Source organism: Lepidothrix coronata, unplaced genomic scaffold, assembly GCF_001604755.1.
Source record: "Lepidothrix coronata isolate B3197 unplaced genomic scaffold, Lepidothrix_coronata-1.0 Scaffold203, whole genome shotgun sequence".
Classification (NCBI taxonomy): domain Eukaryota; kingdom Metazoa; phylum Chordata; class Aves; order Passeriformes; family Pipridae; genus Lepidothrix; species Lepidothrix coronata.
The window spans coordinates 1,104,595-1,131,194 of NW_016690383.1; the positions used below are offsets into that span (position 1 = coordinate 1,104,595).

Sequence of the window (26,600 nt, forward strand, 5' to 3'; positions counted from 1 at the left end):
GCATCTTGCTTTCTTGTAGGGCACTTTGGAGCCCTGTAACTGTCTCCTGGAGGATGGGACTTTGGCACTGTGTCAGGTAACCAGGGTTGTATTAACCCTCACAACATCCCAATGAGAAAATATTCTGTCTTACAGGTGGGAGCCTGTGGTTCATCAAATCCATAAGAAAACACCAGGTGCTTAATTTCAGCTTATCCGATGGTTTCACAAATGGACATCCTTCCTCTGGTGATCCTGTTCCCTCTCCAGATGGACTGTAGGTAGGAAGTCGTAATCTATTCGGAAGCCAGAGTCCCAGTTTCCCTGGTGATGTGTGGGGTTTGGGAGCCAGCTGCAGAAATAGCACACACACTTCCATGCCTGGGTTCTTCACAGGTTTGAAAAGCTGCAGATTCTTGTTAAGAGCCCAGGACATCAGGAGAGTTAAATCAAATCCGCAAGAACACGTGTCCGTTCTGTTCAGTGTTCACAGGCTTCAAACAAACAAACAAAGGAACCAATCAGGACTTTTTTACCAGGGCAAAATTCACCATTTCTCTGACTCCTGCCAGACCTCGGCAAAAAAGTCTCTTTTTGACTGAGGACCCACAGACTGTTCTTTCTCTTCCCTCCCTTTCAGTTCCCATCCGTGTACCCCCATCTCCTGCTTTCAGCCGAACCCCAAAATTACAGGAATCAGTGGAGTTTTCCATCAGGTTTGATTTTCTCTCACTTTCGGAATCCTGTTGCAGGAGCTCCCTCTGGTGGTCAAAACCAATAAACGAACAACGCTCCTGCCCTAAACCGCTCTTTTTTGTATTTTTATGCTGGAACGATTTGACAGAATCACAGAATGGTTTGGGTTGGAAAAGACCTCAAAGATCATCCCGTTCCGCCCTCCTGCCATGGGCAGGGACCCTTTCCACTAGACCAGGTTGCTCAGAGCTCCATCAAACCTGGCCTTGAACACTTTCAGGGATGGGGCATCAACAGCTTCCCTTCTACACTCACTTTCTAACCTTCATTACTTGTAACAGCCTTTTCTTAGCGTTTCTGATAAAGACTGGTAGCCTTTTCCAAGTTCCTTTTCCCTCCCATATTTAACCACTGAACCCTTCAGTAGTTTATTACCCTTAACCCACCCTTGCTGCACAAAGGCTACAATAAGGTAGAGCCCTTCTGCCCAAACCTGCTTCCTACAGGTTTGAAAAAAAATGAACATTTTGAGTTCAGGTGGACTTTCAGAAGCAGAGGCATTGCCCGAGAGGAATGTGAGAGAAAAACAGAGCTCTGAGGCACAGCCTCAGAGAAATAAAACTAAATCAGTTGTAATTCTAAAGAATTCACTGTTAATAACAAGATTCTGAAAGAAGTTGTAAAATCTTGTGAAAACATTCTATTCACCCACCTGGCAGTGAAAGCCCTCTTGGTATCCAGGTTTGGTTTTCCTCTCCTGATTTTATTGACCCTACCAATTACCAGAGCTTATTTTTTCCTAAGAAGCTCTAAAATTTTGGCAACCAGTCTAAAGCAGCAGTTAATCAGTAGAAAGTCCCTTGCTGAGTTCAACAACTGAGCCTCAAAATGCTGCCAAGTGTCAAGCGCTGTAGTACAGCAACGTTCTGTCTGAGGTGACATTCGGGGATGTTAAAACAAAATAAGGAAACACCTGGGTGAGCCAGAGGCTTCATCTGCTCTCTGCTGACAGCAGTGCAAAGTGACCTGGAGTCACGGAACCCAGCCCCAACCATTCCTTGAAGGGTTTGGCTTTGTAAATCTGGTCTAGATCACATGGCAATACTCCATCCTACTTATAAAACTAAAGCTAAAGGAGGAGAAGTTCCATCTTTTGGTTTCTTTTCCCCGTGACCTGAACCATTTGGTGCTGACATCACACAGCAGCACCTGAACTCAAAATGTTCATTTTTTTTCAAACCTGTAGGAAGCAGGTGACATGAGCTATTGCATAAAAAGCTCTGCAGAGACTTAAATAATCTTGGAGTGAGTGATGAGTGGAATGAGCTATTGGATTTTGTGTAGGGAGGAGCTTTTATGCTGCCAGCAGGAAAATTTCTGCATAAAAGTAAAAATTTAGGAAGCACTGTCAGTTCAGAGGGAAAGTGATGTAATGTAAGGGACGGACTAGTGAGTTTTTGTTTCGAAAATGTGCAGAATTAAGAAATGGAGCAGCCTGAACAGGAGGGAAGGGTCCTGCAGCTGGAGGAATATTTGGAATTCTTAATGGAATTGGCTGTGTGTGATGATAATTCACAATGATGATGAGATGTGGCTGTGGAGCCTGTCAGTTGTGGTCTCAAGCCAGGGATGGGGAAATAATGATGCCAAGGCAGGAGCAAACCCTCAGCTAGGACAGGGTTCTGGTCTGCTGTGTGCGAGGGGATGGAGCTGATTAGTGTAATTTGGGAAATGAAGAACTTGTCTCATGGGAACAGATAAAACCATGTGGTTTATTTAGGCCACAGGCCTCTCCTGGAACAGCCTGAACACCTTGGGACAAGGTGACAAAGAGAATGACTGAGCCCCAGCACAATGGGACACAACACTTCGGAGAACTGCAAGCTGGGAATTAGTTCGATTTTATCAGAGATGTAAAATTCCACTAGTATGGAGCGGAGGGGAAAACTGAACCTTGTAAAAATTCAGACAGTTAAAAAAAAATAGATCATTGCAGGAAGCTCCGCTTCCTACACTAATACGCGTAGGGACTTAGATCAGGGCTGCAAATCCCTACCTGGTTGTGTGTTTCTCCCCTCACCGTGTGCCTTTCCTCGGGGATGGGGGTACGCGGGGACACGGCGGTGCCAACCTTCCCCAGACCTGTGGTCGTTCTCTACCCTGAACCCCTCGGCCTCGAACGGGCTCTGTCTTCCGCGGGCTCCGGGGGTGCCCCGGGCTGCGGGTCCGCCGGGTTCGGAGCGCGCTGGGCACCGCCGGGGTGCGCCGGGTTGGGGGTGCCCTGGGCTCGGGGGCCGCCGGGCTGGAGGTGCGCTGGGCTGCGGGCGACGCTCCGCCCGCCCCGCCGGCCCCGCAGCGCCCGGTGCCGCTCCGTTCCCGCTCCGTTCCCGCTCCGTTCCCGCTCCGTTCCCGCTGCCGGTGCCGCTGCGCTCCGCCCGCCCCGGCGCTCGGTGCCGCTCCCGCGGCGCTCGCCCCGCCCGCCCCGCCGCTCTGTGCCTCGGCGCGCTCGTCTCGCTGGCCGCGCTGAGGGCGGGCCCGGCGGAGCCATGGCGGCCGTGCGGGGCCTGCGGATCTCGGTGAAGGCGGAGGCGAGCGCGGCCACGGCGGAGCCGCGCGGCGCGGAGCCCGAGCCCATGGAGGTGGAGGAGGGCGAGCTGGAGACCATCCCCGTGAGGCGCTCGCTGCGGGAGCTCATCCCGGTGAGGGGCGCGAGGTGTGGGCAGGGGGGCAGCGCCCGGGGCGGGGGGTGTCGGGGTGAGCGGTCTGTGAGGGCGTTTGGGGGGGGCACTCGTGGGGAAAGCGGGGACACGGGGCGGGGGCGGGAGGGAGAGCGGGAGGGGACTGGGGGGTGTCCGAGGGGAGCGTGGGGACGAGTCCTGAGAGGAAACGGGCGGGATGTGCGTGGGAAGGAAAGGAATAAAGGAGGCGGTGGAGAACGGGGTTTGGGGTGCAGCTGAGGAGTGCAGAGGACTCTGTGGGTGGGAGAGAGAGGGCAGAGGGAACACAGGCGATACCTGGAGCAGGGAACAGCGACTGACCGCGGGAGAGCTGGGCTGGAGCCACTGGGACGGTGGGCTCCGATCAGCGGGGTTTGAGGGTTTCCTTTCTGTTTTGTTTTGTTTGTTTGTTTGTTTCGTTCACTTTTTCATTCTTGCGAGTTGTTTCTGTACGAGTTTTAGTAGGATTAGGTGCGCTAGCGAAAAATGGGTCGCTGTTCTAAAACCCTAAGTAGTCTTTTGCTCTCCAAACTTCTTGGAAATTGCTTTAGAAACTAATCTTTAATTAGCTGGTCTGCCAACGTGCTTGTGCTCCTACCGAACATGTGGCCCGAGACAGCACCCTGCTGTACTTCCTCGTGCTCCGTGACTCAAGCTCAGACAGTGGGGGTTTTCAACTTTAAAAATAACATTTATTTGGCCTTACTTTTTCTAGTAACTCTAAACATTTGGCAAACTTTGATGCTCTTACTAAGAAAAGTGGTTGGAATGTGTTTTCTGGTATTTCTAAACTGAGACTAACTTGCATCTAAAAATGGTCCTTTAGCCAAAATAATTATTGCAGCACAAGTGCAAATAACACGTTTACTCCTAAAAAAGGCTCCACAAACTCTTGCCAGGTGATGGTCCCGAGTGTGTCAGAGCGAAGAGGTGCCATTTGTACATATGCAAGCAATGGAGGGGACAGAATTGGATCACTGGTGCAGGGGCTGTGGGATTTAGTACATCTCTGAATTCAGCAGTCTTGTCTGATGGATGGGAAACTTGTAATTTTTTTCCCCCCTATCGTTTTCCATTTTTATCCAGTAATGTTTCACCTCGTTATTCGGAAGTTGGGTTTGAAATAATGGTTAGGAATAAAAACTTACAGATGTGGCTTCGTGTTCTGAATGTTTGAGACTAAAAGCTTCAAACTGACACTTCAGGAGTCGGGTATCATTGCTAAATCTGCTCGTGTTTTACAAGGAAATTATACCCAAAACCAATATTGTGCAAGTCTTATTTAGGAAGGATATTTGATGACTTCCCCTGTATTGCTGAGAGAAAGTAAAAACTTTGGCAGCAGGTGACATGGATACTAAATTTTATTAAAGGAAAGAATCCTTACAGTAAAGGAAGTTTTTGGTTCAGTTCATGTACTTTTACTTTCACTGACATCAGAGAAGGTTCTTGCTTGTGTGCCTGTCTGTCTGGGGATGTAGCTTGGATCAAGGAAAAGAGGATGTATTTCTCATAGAAACGGTCAGGGTTTTTTCAGTATAACAATTGTGTTGCTTTCGGGGTTCGTTGAGATTTCATCTGCGTTTTGCTTTGTTTCAGGACACTAGTAGGAGATATGAAAACAAAGCTGGAAGTTTCATTACTGGAATAGATGTAACCTCCAAGGTAATCTTTGTGCTGTGGCTCTTGAACATGTTTTCATTTTTGCTGCTGGAAGGGAGGAACCGTTTCATTTCTTTCTTCTTCAACATGCACAAAGGCTTTGCCTCCTGCTCAGATAGCTGGCATGAATCACAGTTTATGTTCCAAATCTGACTTCAGTTACTAAGATCCAAAACCTATAATGCTTCCTAATAAAATCTGTGGAACAAGGAGCTTCTCAGTTTCCAAAATTGCACAAGATCCACACAGGCTGTTGCTCATGAGCTACGTAAAAGGAGCCTGAGCTGCCAGTCTAAATAAAATCTCTATAGCCAGCTTTTAAATTCATGTTCAGAGAGACAACTTTACATTTTTGTATATATTTAAAAAACAGATAGGGAAAAAACCTCTATAATCTTAAAAAATGAATTTTTCCTGTGGTGGAAATACTTCTTTTAAAAGAGATTTTTTTTTTCTCTTTGAGCACAGCCTTTTTACATTTTGTTGGGGAGGAAAGGGTAATGTTACTGTTCCATCATGGAGTCTGAGCATTGTCCAAGATCCCTTGCTTTCCATGCATCTTGATTCCCCTTTTGTTGCTGGACCTACATTAAAACTATTTTGTGGCACAGAAATGTTTTACTGAATTACTCCTACACTCTGAAACTCACAGGTCTCTCCGTAATTAATGAAATTATTAATACAGGTTGTTGCCGGCTGGTAGGTTTTAAGTATCTGGTCCTTCGGTGCCATTTGTTTAGAGTGCTGCTGTGATTCCTGTTTTGACTGCATTGTTTTGTGTTTTGCAGGAAGCAATTGAGAAGAAGGAACAAAGAGCAAAACGCTTTCATTTTCGAGCTGAAGTGAATCTCGCCCAAAGGAATGTGGCGCTGGATCGGGACATGATGAAGAAAGGTACGAGTTCATCCAAAAGTCAAGGAGAAAAGATCCCTTTGTTTACTTCCTCACCGTACCTGATTTATCCTATATTTCCTGCTTTCCCAGAGGTTTTGCCAAGAGAAATCACTTTGGTTTTTTTTTTCCCACCTTTTCATTTTAATTTCACTATTTTTTAAACCTACTTGACAGTTTTCAGTTCGCTCCTTGTTTTACCAACCCCAGAAAGAAGAGGGCATTTTTTGTGTGCCTTATTTACTACCTGGGAACAGCACCTAGTGCTACATGTCCAGGATTCATCTCCTGGATCAGTGCTGCTTTAAGAATCTTTAAATTCTTTGGAAGACCAGCCCTGGAGCGCTGTGTGTGTACACGTGGAGGACTCCGTGTCCTGTGCACAGGGAGATCAGACTCTGTGCTGTACCCACAGTGAAGCTGCACTGATGGCAAGCTGGGCATGTTGGGATATAGGCAGATCAGCCAGGAGATGTGAGCACAACAGATTGGTGCTTTTGGCACCCAGTTAGTTCTCCAGGCTTTTTTTCCAGCTGGCAGCTTGGACGTGCTAAGCTGTGGCCTGTTACAGCTCTCCATCAGGTCATGGAAGTGCTTTGTGCACTGCCTTGTTAGTGTTCTGGCTCTCTAATACTTCATGATAACATTTTGGCAGTATTCAAAGAGAAAAATATCTTTTTAAGGCAGTTTGATTGCTGTGCAGTCCCTGTATCTACCAATGCTTGTAATGTAACCTCTTTTAATGCTCAATTTATTAAAGTTTTGCATTGGTTGGAAGAATAAATCAAGTTACTATATTTAGAATGGCACATCAAACATCAAGTAGCTTCCCTTTAACTTATTTAAAATGTTTTGCTTTGTAAGCCCCTATGTTACTAATGCAAAAGATCAGAATAAGTATCAGTTTTGTTTCTCTTCCTCTTTGTAGCAATCCCTAAAGTGAGACTAGACACAATTTACATTTGTGGAGTGGATGAGATGAGTACACAGGACATCTTTGCCTATTTCAAAGAGTATCCTCCTGCTCATATCGAGTGGTTGGATGACACATCATGTAAGTAAACAGAGTCTTTGTCTGTAATTCTTACTGTTTTTTTTCATACTGGTCGTAGCTGCACCTCAGATGTCTCAGTGGCTTTCAGTCTCACAGATCTTTGGTTGTCTCAGTTTCCCTGTTTGCCTTAGTCAGAAGAGATGTAGAAGGAAAGAATTAATAACATGGTGAAAATCAAACCCACTATCTGATTGAGTATCTATTATTGGGAAGAGACAGCACAGAATAACTTGCAGCTCTCTAAGTGGAAAAAGTGAAAGGTCTAAAATTACGTTCTGCTTCCGTCTTGACGTAAAAGGCAGATCTGAGAGAAGGTGATTGAGCTGTGCAGTTGGGCAGGTTGGGATGGTTCTGCGCTCTGAAGGAGGAGACTTGTTGCCATATTTGTGTAGTGCAGGCTGGAGGAGAAACTGGTGGGTGGAAGGAGATGGCAGCTGAATGTGATTTACATAGACTGGAAAAGGAATGTACCTGCACATGGCAAGGGCTGTTTTGGGGAGTGAGCCTGCAGGGAGATTGCCAGCAAGATAAAAGGTAGTTGTGGTTAACAGCTGTGCTTTCTTCAGTGACAATGAAGGCTGTACAAGAGCTACAGTTGGGATCATGGAACTGGAAGGATTGTCGTGTAGCTAGAAATCCTGTAACTGAAATCATATAAAAAGAAATAGGAGTCAGTGCAGGTTTTCCAGTGGATTGCTGGAAACTGTTTTATTGACAAGCGTGGCTGAGACCTGAGAATTAGCAGCAGGGTTTCCCTGGAATGACCCTGAAGGAGTTATGTTCAAATGCAAGACAAAATATATGGTATTCTCCAAAACACTGATAACTTTGAAGTCACTGTATGTGACAGCTTGATGTACTGGCACAAGCTGACAGAAGATTTGAAACCAAATAAACCCTGGGTGGACAATTGCAGTAAAGAGCTGCTAGATGGATCTATGGGGATGCCTAAGCTTGGAAATGCACAGCTTAACTCTCTATCCAAGGCTGCATTTCTAAGATTGTCTCTTTCCTTTTTCTTAAATGCTACGTGAGTAAATTTAACCTGGAACCAGAGTGAACTTCCAGTCCAAAAATGCAAACTTCAGAGTTGTAACAATACTTTACCCAGTTATGGTTAGAACACATCTTTTTAGTGATTAATTTTCATGCTGTATCTGAGTTAGCATGCCAGCTACAGTTGATGAAAAGAGAAAGGCTTTGTCTTTCCAGCATAGATTTGCATCACAGCATGGCAAAAACTTTAATGTTCCCGACTGAATTACATCTCAAGGTGACTTACTGCAAAGGTGCACTTCCACAGTGTGCTGTGTTTCAAACTGAGGAATGTTAAATGATAAAGGCTTTGAAAATTTGGAGATGAGAAGAAGAGGGAAGAAAAAAAAAAAAAAAAAAAAAAGAGAAGTTATTAACTACTCATTGCAGTTAATATCTCTGTGTTCTTCACCTTGTAAATCTTGTCTGAGTAACTGAAGAGAATCTTTTATTTTGGGTCACTCTGTAGTTTTCTTGATATCTGATTACACTCTGCTTAACAGCAGAGCAGTGACATTTGTTGCTGTATTTGCACCAAGTGCATCCGTGCAGAAAGCTTTTGTTCAAATCCTGTTTCTAAGCAGTTTTAGCTCTTTCAACTTCATCTTTTAATTGGCCCAATAGGTTATATTTTAAATACTATCTGTTGGTACTTAGGACAGGTACAAGGCACGTACTGAATCATGTTGACCTGTGTACACGACAATCTGTGCAAAGGGCCTGAGCAGACTCTCTTATTTTCCCCTATTTTCCTGCTTTTTGGAAAAGATTAACAGAATTCCACAGTAAAGTCCAAGGTTCTGTGAAGTTGCCAAAGGGAAAAAAAAAAAATCGAGGCTTCAGTTCCTCCCCCCTGCTGCTCCCTTAATCACATTTGTGTGGTAACACATTCATGAGTACACTGACCCCATTCAGCACCCTGATTTCTGTGCTCAGGAAGCCTCTGATATCTGTGGTTGTGCATTTCAGTGATTTTGGTTTTCATCAGTTGTTGTGTTTTGTAATATGCTTGAAAATTCCGTGTTGTCCAGCTTATTGAGTGTGTTAAAGAATATGACTTTCCCTGCAAGAGGTGTATCTGCTGCCTCTTCTGTCATGTCACCATAGAAAAGCATTTCTGAGCTTCTGTCAGCAATTACCCTGCAGTGGGGCAGGGAATGTGGCTGCTGGATTACACAGACTGCATTTGGGTTCTCTGTGTGTTTACATCTGTCACAGGTAACGTGGTCTGGCTTGATGAAGTAACAGCAACACGGGCTCTAATAAATATGAGTTCCTTGCCTGATCAGGAGAAAACAAAGACCAGAGAAAACAATGAAGAGAAGACAGCTGAAAAAACCAAGAAAGGTAGATGGAGATATCCATACATAGACTTCATCTCGTTAAATCAATGAAACTTTAAACTTATGCTGGGGTACTGCATAATCTAAATTACTGAAGGAGCTTCTATCATATAGTTTCAGGTAAATGTATTCTGCCACTTTAAAAAAGGCTTTCATCTTGGAAACCTTTTGAAGAAGCTGCTTCTTAAAAGGTGGGTTGGAACTGGACCAAAAGCAGTAATTCAGTCAATACTGAACATGTTGGATGCAGGGTCATACTCAGATCTGGTATTTATAGCGGTGTGTGTTGCACAGAAATAAGTCTGTGTGATGTACAAAGGCAGTAAAAGGATGGATTCTAAGTGTGGAAAAAGCAGGTGTGAGAAAATGTCCTATTTTTGAAATGCCACAGTTGATTGCTTTTTTGATACACCACCATCCTTTAAGTATATCCTTCACACCAACGTGACAGTGTATCACTTCACCAGGGTGTGGATCTTCTCTAAATTTGGCCATTATACTTTTAAGAAAGAAGCACTGAAAGATTGGTTACAAAAGAGCAAAGCAGCAAAAGTACATCTCAGTGTCATGATAAATCTGGTACCTGAATGCCTGAACTGTAAATTTATTTTACTTTCTTGTGTGTAAGGTAAAATCAGCCTTTTGCTCCCTGAGGACTCTCTTGCTCTTGGGCTGGTGTGAGACACTGTTGTGGTTCCAAGTGGATCCTTCTAACTCACCCCCTTTTCTTGTTTCCTCCACAATGCAGTGGCTCCTCAACCATCCACGTGACTTTAATTTTTGGGCAAATGCTGATAAGGCTTCAAGCAAGACTTGTTATGAAGGTTTTGGAGCCTAGGCACTGTCTTGCTTAAGTGGAGCATGAATATATATATTTAATCTTGTTTGCTGCGAATTACATATTACATTATCATCACACCACATCTGAAAATAAAAACTGTCATCTAAATTACTCCTGCTCATCTGGAAGAGTGGGATATTAGATAAAGTACAGACTGTTCAATTACATCTTAAGGTGTGAGATGCATACAGATACACTGGAGCAATCTGGCTTGGTTACATTCCTGTTTTTAGGATAGGAATTTGAGGACTATTTAGACATTTAGGGAAGCAAGAGACCAATCTTTACTGTGAGAAGCATGAGAAGCTTCTAATTTGTGTGTGGGGGGGAAAGTACATGAATACTGTCCCTGATGAACCTTAATTATTCAGGTTTGAATTTGGGTAGTTTGGTTTCAGTCTGGTTAATTGTGCTCTTTTAAAAGTGTTACTCTTTTCACTTGGGAATATTTTCAGGATCTTTTGAACAGCTGCTGCTCTCTATTTTAGGTTTTCAAGTCTATTGTTGGATGAGATATAAGGAACTCTGAAGTATAAAAGAGGGGGTTTTTTTAGTCTGATGTCTGTGAAGTACTTTCAGATCTTTGCAAGTGGTATTGGTATATGTTGATAGCTGTCCATATTCACTACTTTTTTTTTTTTTAATAAAAAAACCCAGTATAACTCTGAGCAAAAAAGAAACCCAAAAATCTGTGCAAGCATCTCACAATTTTAGTAGTTCTGGAAGCATGCACTCTTAGTTATTTCACATCAAAATTAAGTCACTAAGGTTGGTTTTTTTCCTCCTTCTCTCTCAGAAACCTCTAAGCTCTTGATTAACCTGTTTTACGCTGTCAGTATTGGATACTTGTAGATACTTGTGGAATTTTAAAGGGAGACTGAAGGAAATGGGCTTTCAGCATCGTGGCTTTGCTGATCTCTGCCATACCCTGAAAATGCAGTGCAGTTTCATTTGCTTTCAGAGAATTAAATTAATAATCCATGTGTGCTGCAGGCAGTTCTCTGCACAGGGGCTCTCTAGTTTGCTTTCTGTGCTCACGAGTGCTTCTCGTGTCCGTAGGCATTTGCTGGTTTGATTATTCTCTAGGCTGCAGAGGAGAAAGGAAAAACACCTTCAGGTTGATTTCAGAGGATGCAGGCAATCGTAATCAAATGGGGCTGAAGCACTAAAATGGAGTTTGTTTGTTTTTTCCCCATAATTTGTCTTAGAAAAACAGGAGGAAAGCTCTGATGACGAGACAGAAGAAGGCGAGGTTGAGGATGACAACCCAAGTGACGTGGAGGTCAGTACAGAAGGGAGGTGAAAACACAGAAAGGTTTTGCTCTCACTGGTGTAAAGTTTTCACAGCACTGCAGGTTTAACCATGTAAGTTTGCAATTCACAGTCATCAAAGTAAATGAGGTGGGGAATGAGAGGAGGTGCAGGTGTGCTGTTGGTGATAACACCAATGTAAGAGTGTTTTGTGAAGGCAGATTTTGAAGCATCCAGTGTGTGAGAGCGAGTCTGGCTGCTCTTTTCTGCTGAGAGGAGGCAATGAAAGAACAGTGATGGAAGGCAGTGACCTTTCAGCAGTGAAGGCAGTGCTTAAAGAGACAAATGGGATTTAGGCTGTCCATAGATCTGTGGGAATCAGCATACACATTGATGTCCTGTAAGTAATTTAATCTTCACTGGCTGAGTATATAATAGGTGTGATTAGTATTTTCTTTAGGAATGGCTCAGTGAACACTCATACATCACAGAAGTCTGAATTTTAGTTTCTGTAAAGCAGCTATAAATGAAAAAGAAAGCTTTTTAGTCATTGTGTGAGGGCGTGAGAACCTCGTAGTAAAGCCATTTAGATAGGAAACGAGCAAAAAAAATCCATTTTTTCAGTGTCCAAGTTGTGCTATTTATTTTCTGCATTTCAGTCAGTAATATGTCACTTGACAATTGTCACTTGACGATTACTGGATTTAATAATCTGATATGAAGTTATGAGGCAAGAGAAGGAAATGTTTTAAATTTTCAGGGCAATTTATGGTAAAAATTCACCTTGAACATAAGTTGAAAAGTAACTTTCTTAATAATCAGTTGATTGCTTCTCTGCAAGCAATCCATTTTCGTTCAACAGTAATTTTATTTTTGAGTCCAAAATACCTTTTTTGCCCCCAAAGTTGGATGCCCTCTCCCAAGTAGAAGAGGATTCTCTCCTGCGTAATGATCTTCGCCCTGCCAATAAACTGGCTAAAGGAAACAAGCTATTCATGAGATTTGCTACTAAAGGTAAATGACCAGCTTAACAAGCACAGTGAATTAATTGCTTGTTGTAGTTTTATTTGTTGACTAATTAATGACTCAAAGTACCTACTCTGTATTTGCAAAACTGTTAGTTTTTTGCTAACCAACAGGTGTTAAGATTTTACAATAAATCCACATTTAATGTGTGAATTAAATCCAGTTCACGTTGTATGAAAATCATTCTACTGGAAGCTTTATCTTGGTCCCAGGGCATTCTTCCCAATACCATGGAATAGGTTTTATGATGCCCTTTTCCAAAGAGGTAAATTTCACATTTTATAAATATGGATATAACTTGAGATGCTGATGAGGTATTAGTGGAGCTTACTGCTAAATACAGTTGAGATATTAAATTATATTTATGAGTAAAATGAAAACCCATATAGTTTCTGGACCGTGCAGGAAGTGACACATCCATAAAGAAAGGAAAGGTGGTGAGTAAGGTGAGTAGAGCCTCCAGCAGTGACAGAGGGATGTAAAGCTCTGTTAAGCTGATATGTAGAAACTCAGTCTCCCTGGAATTAAGTTTCCAGACACAAATAAAACTGTGGTGGTAGGAGAAATTTCAGAGGTGTCAGCAAAATCGAATCCTTCATGAAGGAGGGTGAAGTAGTGCTGATTTGTAAGATGTACTCAGCCTTACTTTCACTCTCTGTGTTTGGGTGGTTATTTATTTTTATGCTGTGCTGCAAGAGATATTCTGAGAGGGAAAAATTCCTATAATTGATGGGTTTTTTTTTTCAGATGACAAAAAAGAGCTGGGAGCTGCAAGGCGGAGCCAGTACTACATGAAATATGGCAATCCCAATTATGGAGGCATGAAAGGAATTCTTAGCAATTCTTGGTGAGTGTTGGACAGAGGAATTGGAACACTGCAGGTAATTGGACAAGATACTCTAAGATGGTTTTAATTGGTGGATTTTCTTTCTATTCAGTTTATGTAGATGCTTCTTACATATAAAGAAGCATCTACATCTACATGTAGATGCTTCTTACATGTAAATAAATGTGGCTTTGAATTTGCAAGGAAGTATTTTTGCATGAAAGTGAACAAGGTTTATATTTAAAACGTTCAGAACAGATCTCTGACATAAATATATGTCTGCTGGTAAAGTAGGTGACAACTGAATGTCCTTAATGCAGGACTCAGTGTAGCTCAGTCATTGTGCCCTTTCTGTGACAGGAATGTCATTCCTTTTGTGGTGTTTCAGGAAACGAAGGTACCATTCCCGCCGGATCCATCGGGACGTGATAAAGAAAAGGACACTGATTGGGGATGATGTTGGTTTGACTCCTCCATATAAACACCGTCACTCAGGTAACTGGTCCCAGTGGGACAGCCCTGTAAGGGGAGGGCCTTGAGCAGAACCTCACCTGATCCCCCCTGTGCTGTGTGGTGGTTTTCTAAAAAAAAAAAATAATAATAAAAAAAAAATCTGAATCACATTTAAGAGTTTTCAGGGAATGACTGAGGCAGAGACTCTGTGCTGCTCGTTGCTTACCAAAATAGCTGCTGCTCTTTATGTGAGATTTTTATTTTACAGATTTAGGATGTGGGGACTTGGAGCATCAAGGGGAGAAAGAAGGGATGACTTCTTCAAAATTCTGGGCAATTTCTTGTACTTGCTTAATCCATTCTTCTGCTCTATGAGAAAGGAATCTCTAGATATAGAACAATAAATATTACAAAATTCTATTAGGCTTGAATATCTTCATCTACTCCCTAAGGTAGAAAGATAATTCATATAAAAATCTGGCATGAGACAGTGTCAAATTTTCATATGATTGGCCTGTTAAAATACAGCCATGGCTGTATCAAATCTCATGGCAGATTTTATGTGTTGGTAGTGTACTGCTTTCTGAAGAGATGCCTGCACACTGCTGATGACTAAATTTAAGTTGTTTATGTTTAAATCAGAGTCTGTGATGAATTCATAATAAAGATACATGCCTTCTTTTTGGCATTACTGCTTACAGCACTTGAAAGGATTATTGCAGAGCCAGCAGTTGGCACATTAAGCCCTGCCAAGATCACAGGAATTGTTGTGCTTAGTTAAGGAAGTAAGAACTGCACCTTCTACAAGAGGCAGATTTAGTTACTCTGCCCAGCTTTATTCCTGGACAGGCCTCTGAGGTACTGAACACCAGGGACATTTTTGTCCTGTGGCAGTTTCCTTCCACTTAGGCTATTCTGTAATATCGATTCCACTTAGAATATTTTGAAAAATATCCCCTCTCTTTAGCCTTGGAGAACTACAAAAACTCTTTTGTCAGGGACCACTCATTACAGCGAGGTGGGTTTTCTTTGTGTCTCGGTTTTGAAGCGCTTCACATGGATGACAAAATTCAGTTTATCAGAATGGGTTTGCCTCGCTACAGGCTTAGTAAACGTTCCTGAAGAGCCTATAGAGGAGGAGGAAGAGGAGGAGGAGGATCAGGACATGGATGAAGATGACAGAGTGGTGGTGGAGTACCGGGATGAGCTGCAGGCCTTCAGGCAGTCGCGGGAGCGCAGCGCAGCCCGACGGTCGAGCGCCAGCGGGTCTGACTCGGATGAGATGGACTATGATCTTGAACTGAAAATGATATCAACACCCTCTCCCAAAAAAAGCATGAAAATGACAATGTATGCAGACGAGGTGGAGTCACAGCTGAAAAATATTAGGTAAAGGTTTCTCGCTCTTTAAAACCAGCAGTGAAAAGGCATTCCTGATTTTAATCGGTGGCAGAGCTGTCAAAGCTTGAAGACAAGCTGCTGAAGATGCTTTTTCAATCCTTAACGTAATTTTGTAGTAGATATTTTAAAAAGTAATCCAGAAACAGGGTTTTAATAAAATTAACATGATTTTAAATACAGCTTCTTTTGCAGATCTCTGAATTCTGCTCATTGATAATAATGAAACTTGAAGTAGAATCAATAGAAATTTATGCAAACAACCACAATGAACTTCATGCACTTCATAGCTAGGCCAGGGAGAAATAACTCTTCTCTTTTCCCCTTCCTCTTCACCCCTTCCTCTCTTCTCAGAAAGAAGAATAACCCTTAAGTGTTGATGACAAAAAGGAATTTATGCTCATTATGGGTTTATTAATCAAAAATATAGATTATATAATTAAAACTATGTTATAGATTATTAAAAGAACTTCAATTAGTGTCCCTTCAGTAGTATGGTTATACTTTGTAATAATGTCAAGGCCTTGAACAATTTTGAGGCTGCTCATCAGTGCTGAATTATGACCCAGAGGCACAGCCTTAAGGAGACAAACTCAATACCTGCCTTGAAGTGGATACAGAAGTATTCATGGGATTATTGTTAAATTCAGGATTCTGACTGGAACATGTGCTCATCTAAGCAATGTTTTTACCTCTGTTTCTCAGTAGAAAAATCCTGATACTGTTTTTTTTTTCTGTGATGTAATCTTACGTACAAAGACCCTTAAGAACTGTACTAATGTCATTTAATTTAAGGGACGTTAAATCTATTTTGTAGGAATTCCATGCGAGCAGATAGCATAGCAACCAGTAACATCAAAAACAGGATTGGCAGCAAAGGATCATTAGAGAAAGTTGCAGATGTGAGACTACTGTTAGAAGAGAAACGTCAGAATAGCACTGGGCCACGTCAGCCAAACAGCACTGTAAAATCAGGTAATTGTCAGCTCCTTTATATATTCATTTCACATCTGTGCTCCACTGGAAATAACAAGCTCTGCATTCATACAGGCTTTCCACACTCAGAGATTGGGTTGGGGACTGCTTTGGGGAAAAATGAAATACATTGTAGTGAAAGCTTATTTCGTGATGTTGATTTTTATCCATTTTCTTTGCTTGTGTCTCTTCCCCCCCACTCAGTCTCTTGTGGTTTGCTTGAGGCAGAGATTCCATACGACTCAAACACAGCACAGAGGGAAGGTCATGCACAAAATCCAGTGTGAAACACTAACTACAGTTATGTGAAAGAGCATGTATTACATGAATATGGATGTTCTTTCACTTGGCAGGGTTTATTCCTGAGCTTACTTGCCTGTTGTTTTTTTGACTCAAGTGTGTATGATTTCATCTACGTCTGACTGACTTAATACTCTTGAGGATTATCTGACTGATAAGGGAAGGATATGCTTTTGTATCAGTGTAATGTCAAAGTTTTGTTAGTATATTTTACCCCTTCTGCCTATTTTGGACCTCTGACAAGTTGGCACAAAAGTTCTGTAATTCCCTTTGCCTTCATATTTTTGTTTGAACCCTCTGTGAGACAAGGAACATCTGGCTAAACCAAACTTCAGAATGCAAGATTCAAATCAAAGGCTAAGTGTCAATATATTTAGGATTTTTATATTCTGGTTTTCATTTTGTTCTGCAAAATATCAAGAAGTATTAGAATTCTAAAGCAAGGTGTCTGTTATCTGAAAAGAATTACTGAATATATACTTATTTTCATGGAATCTTATCTCATGCTGTGCTGATAAAGCAGAAATGCAGCAAGCCATGGAGTAACTTAGTTTTCTGATCTTTTGGACAGAGCACAACCTGAAAACATTAAGTGTCAAATTTATTGCCAAAAATGAAATGAAATCTGGATAAATTGTACTGCAGACATTGCCAGGACTGAAATCTGATTATGAAAGACTTAAATGGAAAGACTGTAGAAATATGAAACTAGACAAATGCTGTGTTATTAAGTTGTACAAATTGTGAACAAGCATAAAATCAGCTGGCAGAGCTGGAGTAAATGCAACATGAGTTTTTGGTCATTTTAATCACTGAAATCATCCCTAGATGTGCGGCAAAGACTGGGAAAAAGGCCACATTCTCCAGAAACTAAACCTCCAAGTAGTACCTCTGCTCCCCGTCGGGAACCAATCTCAGATGTCCACAGCAGGTTAGGAATCCCCAAACAAGATGTGAAAGGCCTCTACTCTGACACCAGAGAGAAGAAATCAGGTTAGTTCTGTGGAGAAAGTGTAATAATGCAATTCCTTTGGTTCTGGAGTATGAGAGAGATTCCAGCAGAAAGTCATGAAGGAGGTTCAGCTGAGTGAAATTCATCTTATAAATTGGCAAGTGTTTGTTCAGAGCTTTGAAATCTAAATACTTGTAGGTAGGAGCTGGGAATGTTTCTGAGCAGTATTTTTATAGAGGTATGCTGAAAAGTCAAGGACCACTTTAAAACTGTGGTCAAAACAGGGCACTAAAACAAGTGTAATGAGTGCAGTGGCACTTCAGTGCTGTGTGTAGAATTCTCTGCAAATGGGCAACAGTGAACATGAGTGCCCTGAGCCTCCTGCAGTTTAATTTCAACTCCTGCTTCAAAGCAGAATCAGTTCCATGGCAGACATTAAGGTGGAAGGAGTATGAGGAGTTTAAAGGGATGCAGCGAATTTAAGATTTGATTCCTTGACTCATCCAGAATTCCTTAGTCCTGTTTGTTTGGTTTTTTTTAAAATGTTTGTTTTTCATCTGATCAGGTAATTTATGGACCCGATTGGGGTCTGCTCCGAAGACACAGGAAAAGACTTCAGATAAACCTGAAAACTCTGTGGCGTCTCCAGAGGAAGAGGATTCCGAGCTCCAGCGGGTTTGGGGGGCTCTCATTAAGGAAAAAGAACAGTCTCGGCAAAAAAAGAGTCGGTTGGATAATTTACCTTCCCTACAAATCGAAATCAGCCGAGAGAGCAGTTCTGGCTCAGACTCTGAATCATGATGGGTTTCACGTCCTCATCCTCAAGATTGTGACTCTGCAGTGTGGCAAGATTTCCTTTGCCCAAAAGCTGGACACTGGCAAAGGCTCTGCAGTGAAGGTCCCAGAAGTGTCTCTGTTCCTTTTATACAAAAAGAGATGCATAAACCACTTGAAACCTAAAGCAATCACGTTTGTCTGGAGTCTGTGGTTGGCCCTGTGTTATGTAGGGCATTGTCATATATGTTTATTACAGCAAACCTGTAGTTAATTCTAGCAAAACACTTTCCCCTGAGCTCTGAACTTAAAAGAAGAGGCAGAAATGCCCTGTGTTTTTAATGAGACCTTTTTGTTCTTAATATTTTCATCACGGAGGCTTTTAACAAAATGTTTTACACACTTCATCCAAAGAACAGGGCTCATGATCAAGATCATTGCCTTGCCCTTCTGGCTCTTACCAGCACCTTTCCTTTCCTCTTGAAGTAATAACAAAAATGCTTCCTGGGTGAGCAGCCAGCAAGGATAAAGCATGAAGGGATTGTCACATTCCCTTCCTCCAAAACACTGAATGTAAATCCAAGTTAAATAATATTTTAGTACAGTTAAATTTCATGTATCCCAGTGGTATGACCACTCTCAAGGAATTCTCATTTATTTTGGTGATACCACGTCCTGCTGTAGTAGGGATTGAGATGTTCAGGACTGCAAAGTCGGATGTTTGAGAATTGTGTAAATCCCCAGGGGGTTGGTTTTCCGTTGTTGTTGTTGTTTTTACATGATGAGAAATTATATTTCTTCCATTTCACCTGGATTATGTTTTGCAGCACTCTTAACAGTTGGAAAGCATACATTTTTATATTTGTGAGAATTTTCCTGTTGGCCACGGTGAAAGCTCTAGTGGTGTTCTCCTATGTGCTGTTTATCTATATATATATAACTGAAAGAGAAAAGGAAAACTATAGGATCACTGTCTCATGTCAATACTTTTGAATGTTCTTCCTGTGTAGTACATGTGGATGTGGACATGGTTGACTTGTTACATTCAGCTTTTTACCTGCACATTTTCCCTTCCTAGGTAGGAGAAGGGTTTGATCAGTGTGCACCTGCCATTTTTTTTCTTGTTGCCTGTGGGCATTTATTTTGGTTGCCAGTAATTCTAAGTGAGGAATAATGCAGCACATCACATTCAGGTAAACAACAGGTAGCAAAAACATCGTCTGCTACATTTTGACAGTCTGAAAATTTGTTTGCATTGTCCCTATTTCCTCGGTTCTGTCAGTCCAAAAAAGTCTATGAATATCTCCTACAGTTCCTGCTTTTTAACAAGCAAATGTTTTCTCTTTTTTTTCCCCCCCTTTTTTTGTACTAAGTTAAAGTAGGTTTGAGGTTTCAGCAAGGAGTCTGCAATTAACTTTTCTTACTGCTTTGTTATGTGTAAGAATAGCAGCATGTAAAATGAAAGGCAAAATGAAAGGTACAGTGACTAGAAGGGCAATCTGGGGGCTGACCAGGCTTCAAGCCTTACCATTTCCTTGTTTTGTGACACTCATCCTTGATTTTATATTTAATTATTGAATATATAAATGTCTCATAAAAGTACTGTTGAGAGTAAATGACTGCAACGTCTGATCACTGTAATAACTCATTTTAAACGTGTGCTTTCATTAATATCCCTCCCAAAGCTTTCCAAGAGAACCATACCTATACCATACCCATTTCTCAAGATCCTGATAAAGTTTATTTAACCAGTGTCTTTTTGCCAGTAAACCTTGTGTTGTGTTACTGCTTTAAAGCCATTGTGACCTTTCCTTTTCCTGAAAGGAGGTGGTAGATGGGAATCACACCACTGGTCTGTAAAGTCAGGCTTCTGCCTTGATGGGAACCCTTGCACGTCTTTTAAGATCAGCAGCTGGTTTGTGCCCCACTATGTTTCCATGTAAATACTCATAACTTGGGCCTGGTGAAGGATAAATTAACTGGGAATGGGAACAGAGAATCTGATAGAAAAGATCTGAACTAATAGATGTGTGAAATCAAAGAATGGCCATGTAGGCACAGGCCTTTTGTTGAGAAAGAGGCACCTTGAACACCAGTTCTGCCTTCCAGGTTGTCCTAAACAGTGCCTTAAAAGTGCCTCTGTATTATTCAGGTCTGTTGTATTTATGATTTGGGGGGGTTACATGTGCTATTGAGACCACAGTAGCTTAGCTGCAAGAAAAATAGAGGTTTACTGTTGAAGGTACGTAAAATAGGGGTTTTACTGTTGAGGGAACCTACACAGAGGGTTTTGTAATTGAGTGTTTGCATTTTGATGATGTACAAAGGAGCCTTGAAAAGTGTTTGCTGATACCAGGAATTCTTTCCAGCTTTGGTCTTCCTTAGTTACGTGAACAAGAGCTGCTGGGATTTGATAATTAAAAAATGAGCACTGAATCTTCAGTGAATGCTTTTTCCTCAACATTTTAAGTTAAATCTATTTGATCAGGGGAGAGATTGCAAAGAGAATTGTGTTCTAAGTCCTCTTTGTGCTCAGCAGTTTTGCCCTTACCTAACATGTTGCTTTTTCACTGAATTCTCAAATATTAATCACCTGCAAGAATTTGATGCAGAAATTAATGTTCTGACACCTGTGCAGTTTACTAAAATGAATTTATGTTGAAAATTGCAAGGAGAATCTTGGCTTTGGCTCTTGCTGGATGGATCTGTGTCTCGGAGGAAAAACTGGTCTGAATTTTAATTATAGGAGCACAGTAGTCCTTCTTGTAGGAGGATTTTTTTTTGAAAAGGTGTATTTTTGATAAATAGTTCTTCAGGCAGAATGAACATGTGGCGTTGACAGGGTGGTGGTTTTGCGTTTGTTTCTAAGGTGTTGGGATGTGCCTGACAGGGAAAAGGAAAGCAAAACCCCCTTATTTTCAGTTCAAGATGACATAAAGTGAAGAGAATAGAACTTTTATTTTAACAGCCGTTCTGTTCTAAATTAAAAGTTGTCTGGAATCACTGTGACCGCTCCAGTCCTGCCGGGATCGCTGGTGCTGCCTTGGCTGCCCCACGTGGGGCTGTGCCTGGCCAGGTCCCTGCCCACTCGTGCTGAAGGCGCTCTGCAGCTCTCACCCGCGCTGAGGTGGTGCCTAAAGCCGGGTTTTAGAGGCTGAGGGGAACTCAAGGCTCCTCCCGCCACGTTCCCTCCTGCCCCCGCGGAAGGAAATGGAAGCCTCGGTGCACCCCCGCCTGGCTGGAGGAGTGGCCCAGCCCACCCCCCCCCGCCGCGGGGTGGTACGTCCCAAGCCTTTATAAGCAGCCGCTTGGAGGTTTGCCGCCCTTTCGATCCATGCGCCTGGTGGAGTGAAGGTGGTGCGTGTGACCTCCAGCTCGGGCTTGGGGCCCAGGTCGGGGCCGGCTGGGCGGGCAGCGGGGAGGTGGTGGCCCGGCGTGTAGGTCGAGGCGCCCTTAACATTGAGCAGGCTGAAGGGAGGGCCCCCCTCCCCGCTCTCTGCAGTGGTGGCGGCCGGCGTGCCTCGCTGGGCCGCGTGGGCTGGGCCGGACCATTGTTGGGGGGGGGGAAGCGTGGCGCCTGAGGCCGCTATCCGTTCAGGCAGCCATGGAGGCGACACCGGGGCCGGGACACGCCGGGGCTGCGGATGTGCCTTCTCGGTAAGTCAGGAGGTGCTTGGCCTGGTCGGGGCCCTGGGAGGGCACTGTGTGTGTGAGGTACCGCCGGGCGGCGAGGAGGGGGATGGAAATCGCTGCCCGGAGCTCCGTGAGGGCCCTGCGGGTAACGCTGCTGTGGTGGGTGCGCGGCAGTCAGTGCCTTCCTGGATTTTTATGGCGCTGTTTCAGGAAACAAGTCTCTATTTTTATTTGTTTTTCGATGTGCCAGACCCTTTCTGCACAACAGACATTACAAACTCAGAATTGGAGTGTCTGCAATTTCAATTTTTGAAAATTGCCCTAGTGGTATAAATGCAGTCTGGCAAGCTGCATTTATATACTATTCTAAATTTAGGTAGTTCTAAATTTCCTGACTAAAAACAATTTAGAGAGGATTGTCGACTACTACAGCCTTCCTGATGTAAATATTTCGGTGATTAATAGCAATAGAAACACAACTGGAATTAAAAGCAGAGTGTTGGTCGTGAGGGTCTGGTTTTGGTGGGGGCTTTTATTTTTTTTTTTCCTGTATAAGCCAACTTTATACTTAAAATCTAAAACTACTGCTGAAAAGTATTCTAATAATACTTCTCTTTTATCCCCACAGCAGGAAGATGACTTGAAGTAAAGAGTAAGTTAAATTTTTTTTTTCTGTTAAAGTGCACAAGCTGTTAAGTTCCAGGCCTTTACTTAATGCTAATGACTCAACATGGGACTGTTAGTCGAAAATAATCTGTAACAATTACATCTTAAAGCAAGCTAAATAAAAACTCATTAAAACTGGTTTCATGTACCCACAAGTTAAAGAGTTAAAGCCTCTTATACACAAAGGGGAAATTGTACAATAGTTTAAGATAAAAGAGGCACTGTTTTGTAAAGGATGGGATGCAGAAGCTGCTGGCTGTTGATGATGATAACCCTGAATAGGAAGTGCCGTCAGATGCGAGAACTGACGATACCCTTCTTAGTGTCTGAAACACAGCTACAGGCATGCAGTTCCAGTTACAGAAACCTGTCTTCTAAAACTAATCAGGCAACTTTTATTTCTGCTTGCTGTCTGTGAAAAGCGCTCTTGAAACGTTTAACCAAGCTTTGTGTCCATCTGTTCCGCTTGACCTGCAGAGCCTGGTCTTTCCAGGTGGATGTGACACAACAGGATGGGGCCAGGTTGCTCTTCTGGGGATGGCCCGAATCTGAAGGTAAGAAATGAATTTCACTGGAACACACAGAGCTTTATGCCAGGGGAAATATAATTTGAGAATGAATGAGCTTCATAGGCTGTAAGGAACTCGATAGGTGTGTTTTGTCAGCTTGACTCGATCTGCTTTAACTCGTCTCTTCTTTACAGTTTAAAGCCTGATACTTATTCTGGATAACTCTGTATTTAGTTATAGCTTGCAGGTCTGTGCTGTCATGTGCTGGTTGTTACTAATGTCCATCCATTGATGTTACAGCTCTTCACAAGCCCTATGGAAGGTGGTGAGACAGCAGAGCAGGAGAGTCTCCTGGGTGAGTTTAATGGTTAGTGTGCTCTTAATTTAACATGGCTGCAGTCTCAGGAACATGTTTCTGCATGTTCTTAGCTCTAAATGTATAATTAATGAAGTTCTAGGCCAAAAAACCACTTTCTTAGACTAAAATAGAGGCAGTAGAGGTGTAAGAGCAGCTCTCCTGTGCTGCAGTTTTGCTGACAGCACTATGTAGAACAAAGGGACAAAGGTGTTGCTTCTGCCAGAAATGTATCAATTTACCCAAAGATATCATGTGATGAAACAAACCAAAAATTGCTGGAATTACCGGCAGATTGACTGGTGGTGAGCAAAGGTTTTCTGATGATATCTCCTGCATGAAGAAATGAGTTAATAATGGGGTGGAGTGGTTACCTTAACCCTGCTGCTCTGTTACAGGTGGTGATGGTGCAAACTGCTGGTCTGGGGAGGAAGGAATCCAACAAACCACGTGAGCTTGGGGACTGGTGTTTGTAGACACAAGAGGTTTTCTGTCTGAAGGTGCTAAGAAATGACAATGGTTACACTGTCCTGATTACACAAACATTAAAGTGATCTCTTTCAAAAAAACACTGGGTCTGTTTTCATCACTTTACTGCATTAAGTAAATGCAGCTATTTCTGTAGCTTGTTTCCAGGGTCGCTGTTTCTTCGTTATTTTGGCCTCAAACTTTAAATTAAGCATCATAATTTAACTAATACCTCACGAGCACATGCTCATTCTGTGCCAAGAAGGTTAACAGCAGTGTCAGCTGTGCAGCTCCAGGTAGGAGGTATCTTGTTACCTGGTTGGAAAGTGGTGGAAATTTTGCTGGAAAAATGGCTGGGAAAAAGCCATTCAGGACAGCCAACAAAACAGTCAGAATGGTAGTTTTCAATCAAAATGTGATGGGCAATATTTTTGCTGTAGTAACTAAAGTGAACAGATCAGGTTGTCATAAAACTAAAAACAGGGATGTGGTTTCACCCAGGGATTTCTGGCCCATAAAAGCAGTAGCTGTGAGCTTAGGGTGGGACAAAGAAAGAAGTGACAGCAGAACATAAATATTATTCCAGCCCTGGATCACATGTAAGACTTCAGGGAGTGCCCAAGCTGTGATTGCACTTCCCTGTGTAGTTCAGGTAAAGACCTGAATGTTTTAATTATTTCCTGACTGGAAGAAGATGCTGTGCCTTGGTGCTGCCCTGGTGGCATCACAGGGCAGTGTCCCTGTCCCTCCAGTAGCACAGGTGGGCTCTGCTGTCTGGGGTGTAAAATATATAGAATGTAGGATTTCACAGAGGTTGCTCTTACTGAAAAGTCAAGAGTTAAGTGCTCTGAAAAACAGGTTTTCAGAGAAATGTCAGAAAGCAATAGGGTGCCTGATGCAGGTAAATTATTCTGGATTTTTCCCAGAATCATGACTAAATACATACAGGGTTTAATAAAAACATTCAATCTGGGTAATGGAGTATGTAAAACTTGTATGGGATTAATTAGTTTCTTTTTATCTGAAGGTATTTGAGCAGTATGAAGAACAGGTTACTCCAATGTTTAATTAAAATCTTAGAGTTACATTCTGTTCCCAGTGTTTAATGAAACAAAACTTTTTGCCTGATTTTAAGAGCTTGTGTATTAGAACATGCTGACATTTCTTATCTCATATAACATGCATTGGAAATAAAAAGGGTTTTAAAGCTTTCAGAAAGCACAAGGGATGCATCTGTTTTGAAAACCAGAATCTGTAGGCCGTGAATGATCATGGAGTTAAGAGTAGCCAGGTACCCTCAGGCAACAAACAACTAAGCAAATTGTTGCTTTGACTGTTCAGTGTGGTGCTTAATTTGCTCAAGAAATGTTTGCTGCAGCTCGTTTTTATAATTGTTCTTGCTTTCCAGTGTGTGTCAGAATTGTCTCGTTAAAAAAGAGCAGAGTTGATCCGGGAAAACTTAAGTAAACAGGACATAATTTATCAGGGTTTTTTGAGGTTACAAGTTGGTATCTATTAGAGTTAACTATTCATGAGTTTCATTTCAGCAGTACTTGTTTATTTTAATCAAAACCAGAGTTCCTCAGCAGGGATCCTCCAACTGGCTGGATTTTTTTCTAAGATAAATGAATGGAAAAGTGTTATTTCTGTTAGAATGTGGTGCCTTTCAAACAAAATAGATGTCCTGAACATACTACTGTGATGTTACATGGGAGCACAGATAATTTTACTGTTTTTCTTACAGTCCTTCAGGGGAGGGGAAATAAAACCATTCTGTTTTGATTACATTTGGAGCACACAAAATTTAGTGTTGTGGAATAAGCAACAGACAAAAAACCTGGTTTTCAAGCACAATTAATTTAGATTTTCTAAGTTTTAAAAGAACAGTTGGCAGGAGTCCCTTGGCACTTAACAACAGCCAACAACCACAAATAAATCTAAAATAGATGAAAGGATTAAAGCAGAAATAAAATATGCAGTGAAGTGAAGAATGGCTGAGTGACAGCTTTTAGCAATCAGAGAGATGGCAATGTCATGGGGTAATTTGTGAGAGAAAACACTGATTATATGTTATCCCCAAAATTCATGCTGTGACTGGACCTGATGGAGAAGGGGCTGAAGGGATGGAGGAGGAGAAGGCAGCAGTGGTGTGGCCTTGATGCTGACAGGGGACATGGCTGCTGGTCTCTTGTTTCCTCACTGTAAAGCACAAGCTTCACATTTAACATAAATGCTGGTTATCATTATTTCATGATTAGTATTATAAAGCCATTGTATCTACATCAGTATTAAAATCACTCATGCAAACCTATAAATTACTATCATTAATATACCCCAGCTATTAATGGAAATCTGAGGAGTTTTTTTTCTTGCTGGCTGCCATTTCAGCTGAGGCAGTTCTGGCTCTGCTGAATTAGAAGGGGGGAAGGGATATCCTGTGTATCTTAGCTTTTTAGAATGAAATAAGTCCTTAATTTGGAAACTTCACTACTTTTCTCCTGAAGGCAGATGGAAGAGCAGTTAATCTTGCAGCTCTTGTCTCCCTCATTTCACATTAGTGAAAGAACTGAGGCACAAAGGAGCTGCTGTTTTCCAGCAAGGAACAATTAAGATGGTATTAGTGCCATGCAGGAGAAGTGTTACAGGTTTGTTTTCTTCCAGGTATTATTATTATTATTATTATAGTGTCATGCAGGAGAAGTGTTACAGGTTTGTTTTCTTCCAGGTATTATTATTATTATTATTATAGTGTCATGCAGGAGAAGTGTTACAGGTTTGTTTTCTTCCAGGTGCCAC

The 26,600-nt window shown here is 42.1% G+C and overlaps 1 protein-coding gene and 1 long non-coding RNA gene across 3 annotated transcripts; both read left to right on the forward strand.

Moving 5' to 3' along the window:
* The first annotated feature begins 82 nt into the window (after nt 1-82).
* NCBP3 (nuclear cap binding subunit 3) lies at nt 83-19,943 on the forward strand. 2 transcript variants are annotated; one of them, XM_017832545.1, is made up of 13 exons: nt 83-260; nt 4,992-5,057; nt 5,843-5,948; nt 6,874-6,999; nt 9,253-9,381; nt 11,427-11,500; nt 12,375-12,483; nt 13,243-13,342; nt 13,710-13,816; nt 14,878-15,163; nt 15,990-16,147; nt 17,276-17,440; nt 17,965-19,943. In XM_017832545.1, exons 3-13 carry the CDS (start codon nt 5,936-5,938, stop codon nt 18,198-18,200), a joined length of 1,503 nt encoding a protein of 500 aa, XP_017688034.1. In that variant the 5' UTR covers nt 83-260; nt 4,992-5,057; nt 5,843-5,935; the 3' UTR covers nt 18,201-19,943. The 2 variants fall into 2 exon arrangements, with proteins under 2 accessions (XP_017688034.1, XP_017688033.1); XM_017832544.1 differs by lacking the exon at nt 83-260 and adding an exon at nt 3,198-3,374.
* A 1,563-nt stretch (nt 19,944-21,506) lies between these two features.
* On the forward strand, nt 21,507-23,907 carry LOC108505994. Its single transcript, XR_001877645.1, has 5 exons — nt 21,507-21,830; nt 22,435-22,458; nt 22,950-23,026; nt 23,282-23,336; nt 23,735-23,907. It is a non-coding gene; the product is annotated as an uncharacterized LOC108505994 (long non-coding RNA).
* The last annotated feature ends 2,693 nt before the right edge of the window (nt 23,908-26,600 follow it).

Coding starts and splice junctions, on each gene's coding strand:
- NCBP3 (XM_017832544.1), top strand. CDS start 3,222: ATGGCGGCCGTGCGGGGCCTGCGGATCTCGGTGAAGGCGGAGGCGAGC. Junction 15,164..15,989: donor TCACAGCTGAAAAATATTAG/GTAAAGGTTTCT, acceptor TCTATTTTGTAG/GAATTCCATGCGAGCAGATA. Junction 17,441..17,964: donor CACCAGAGAGAAGAAATCAG/GTTAGTTCTGTG, acceptor TCATCTGATCAG/GTAATTTATGGACCCGATTG.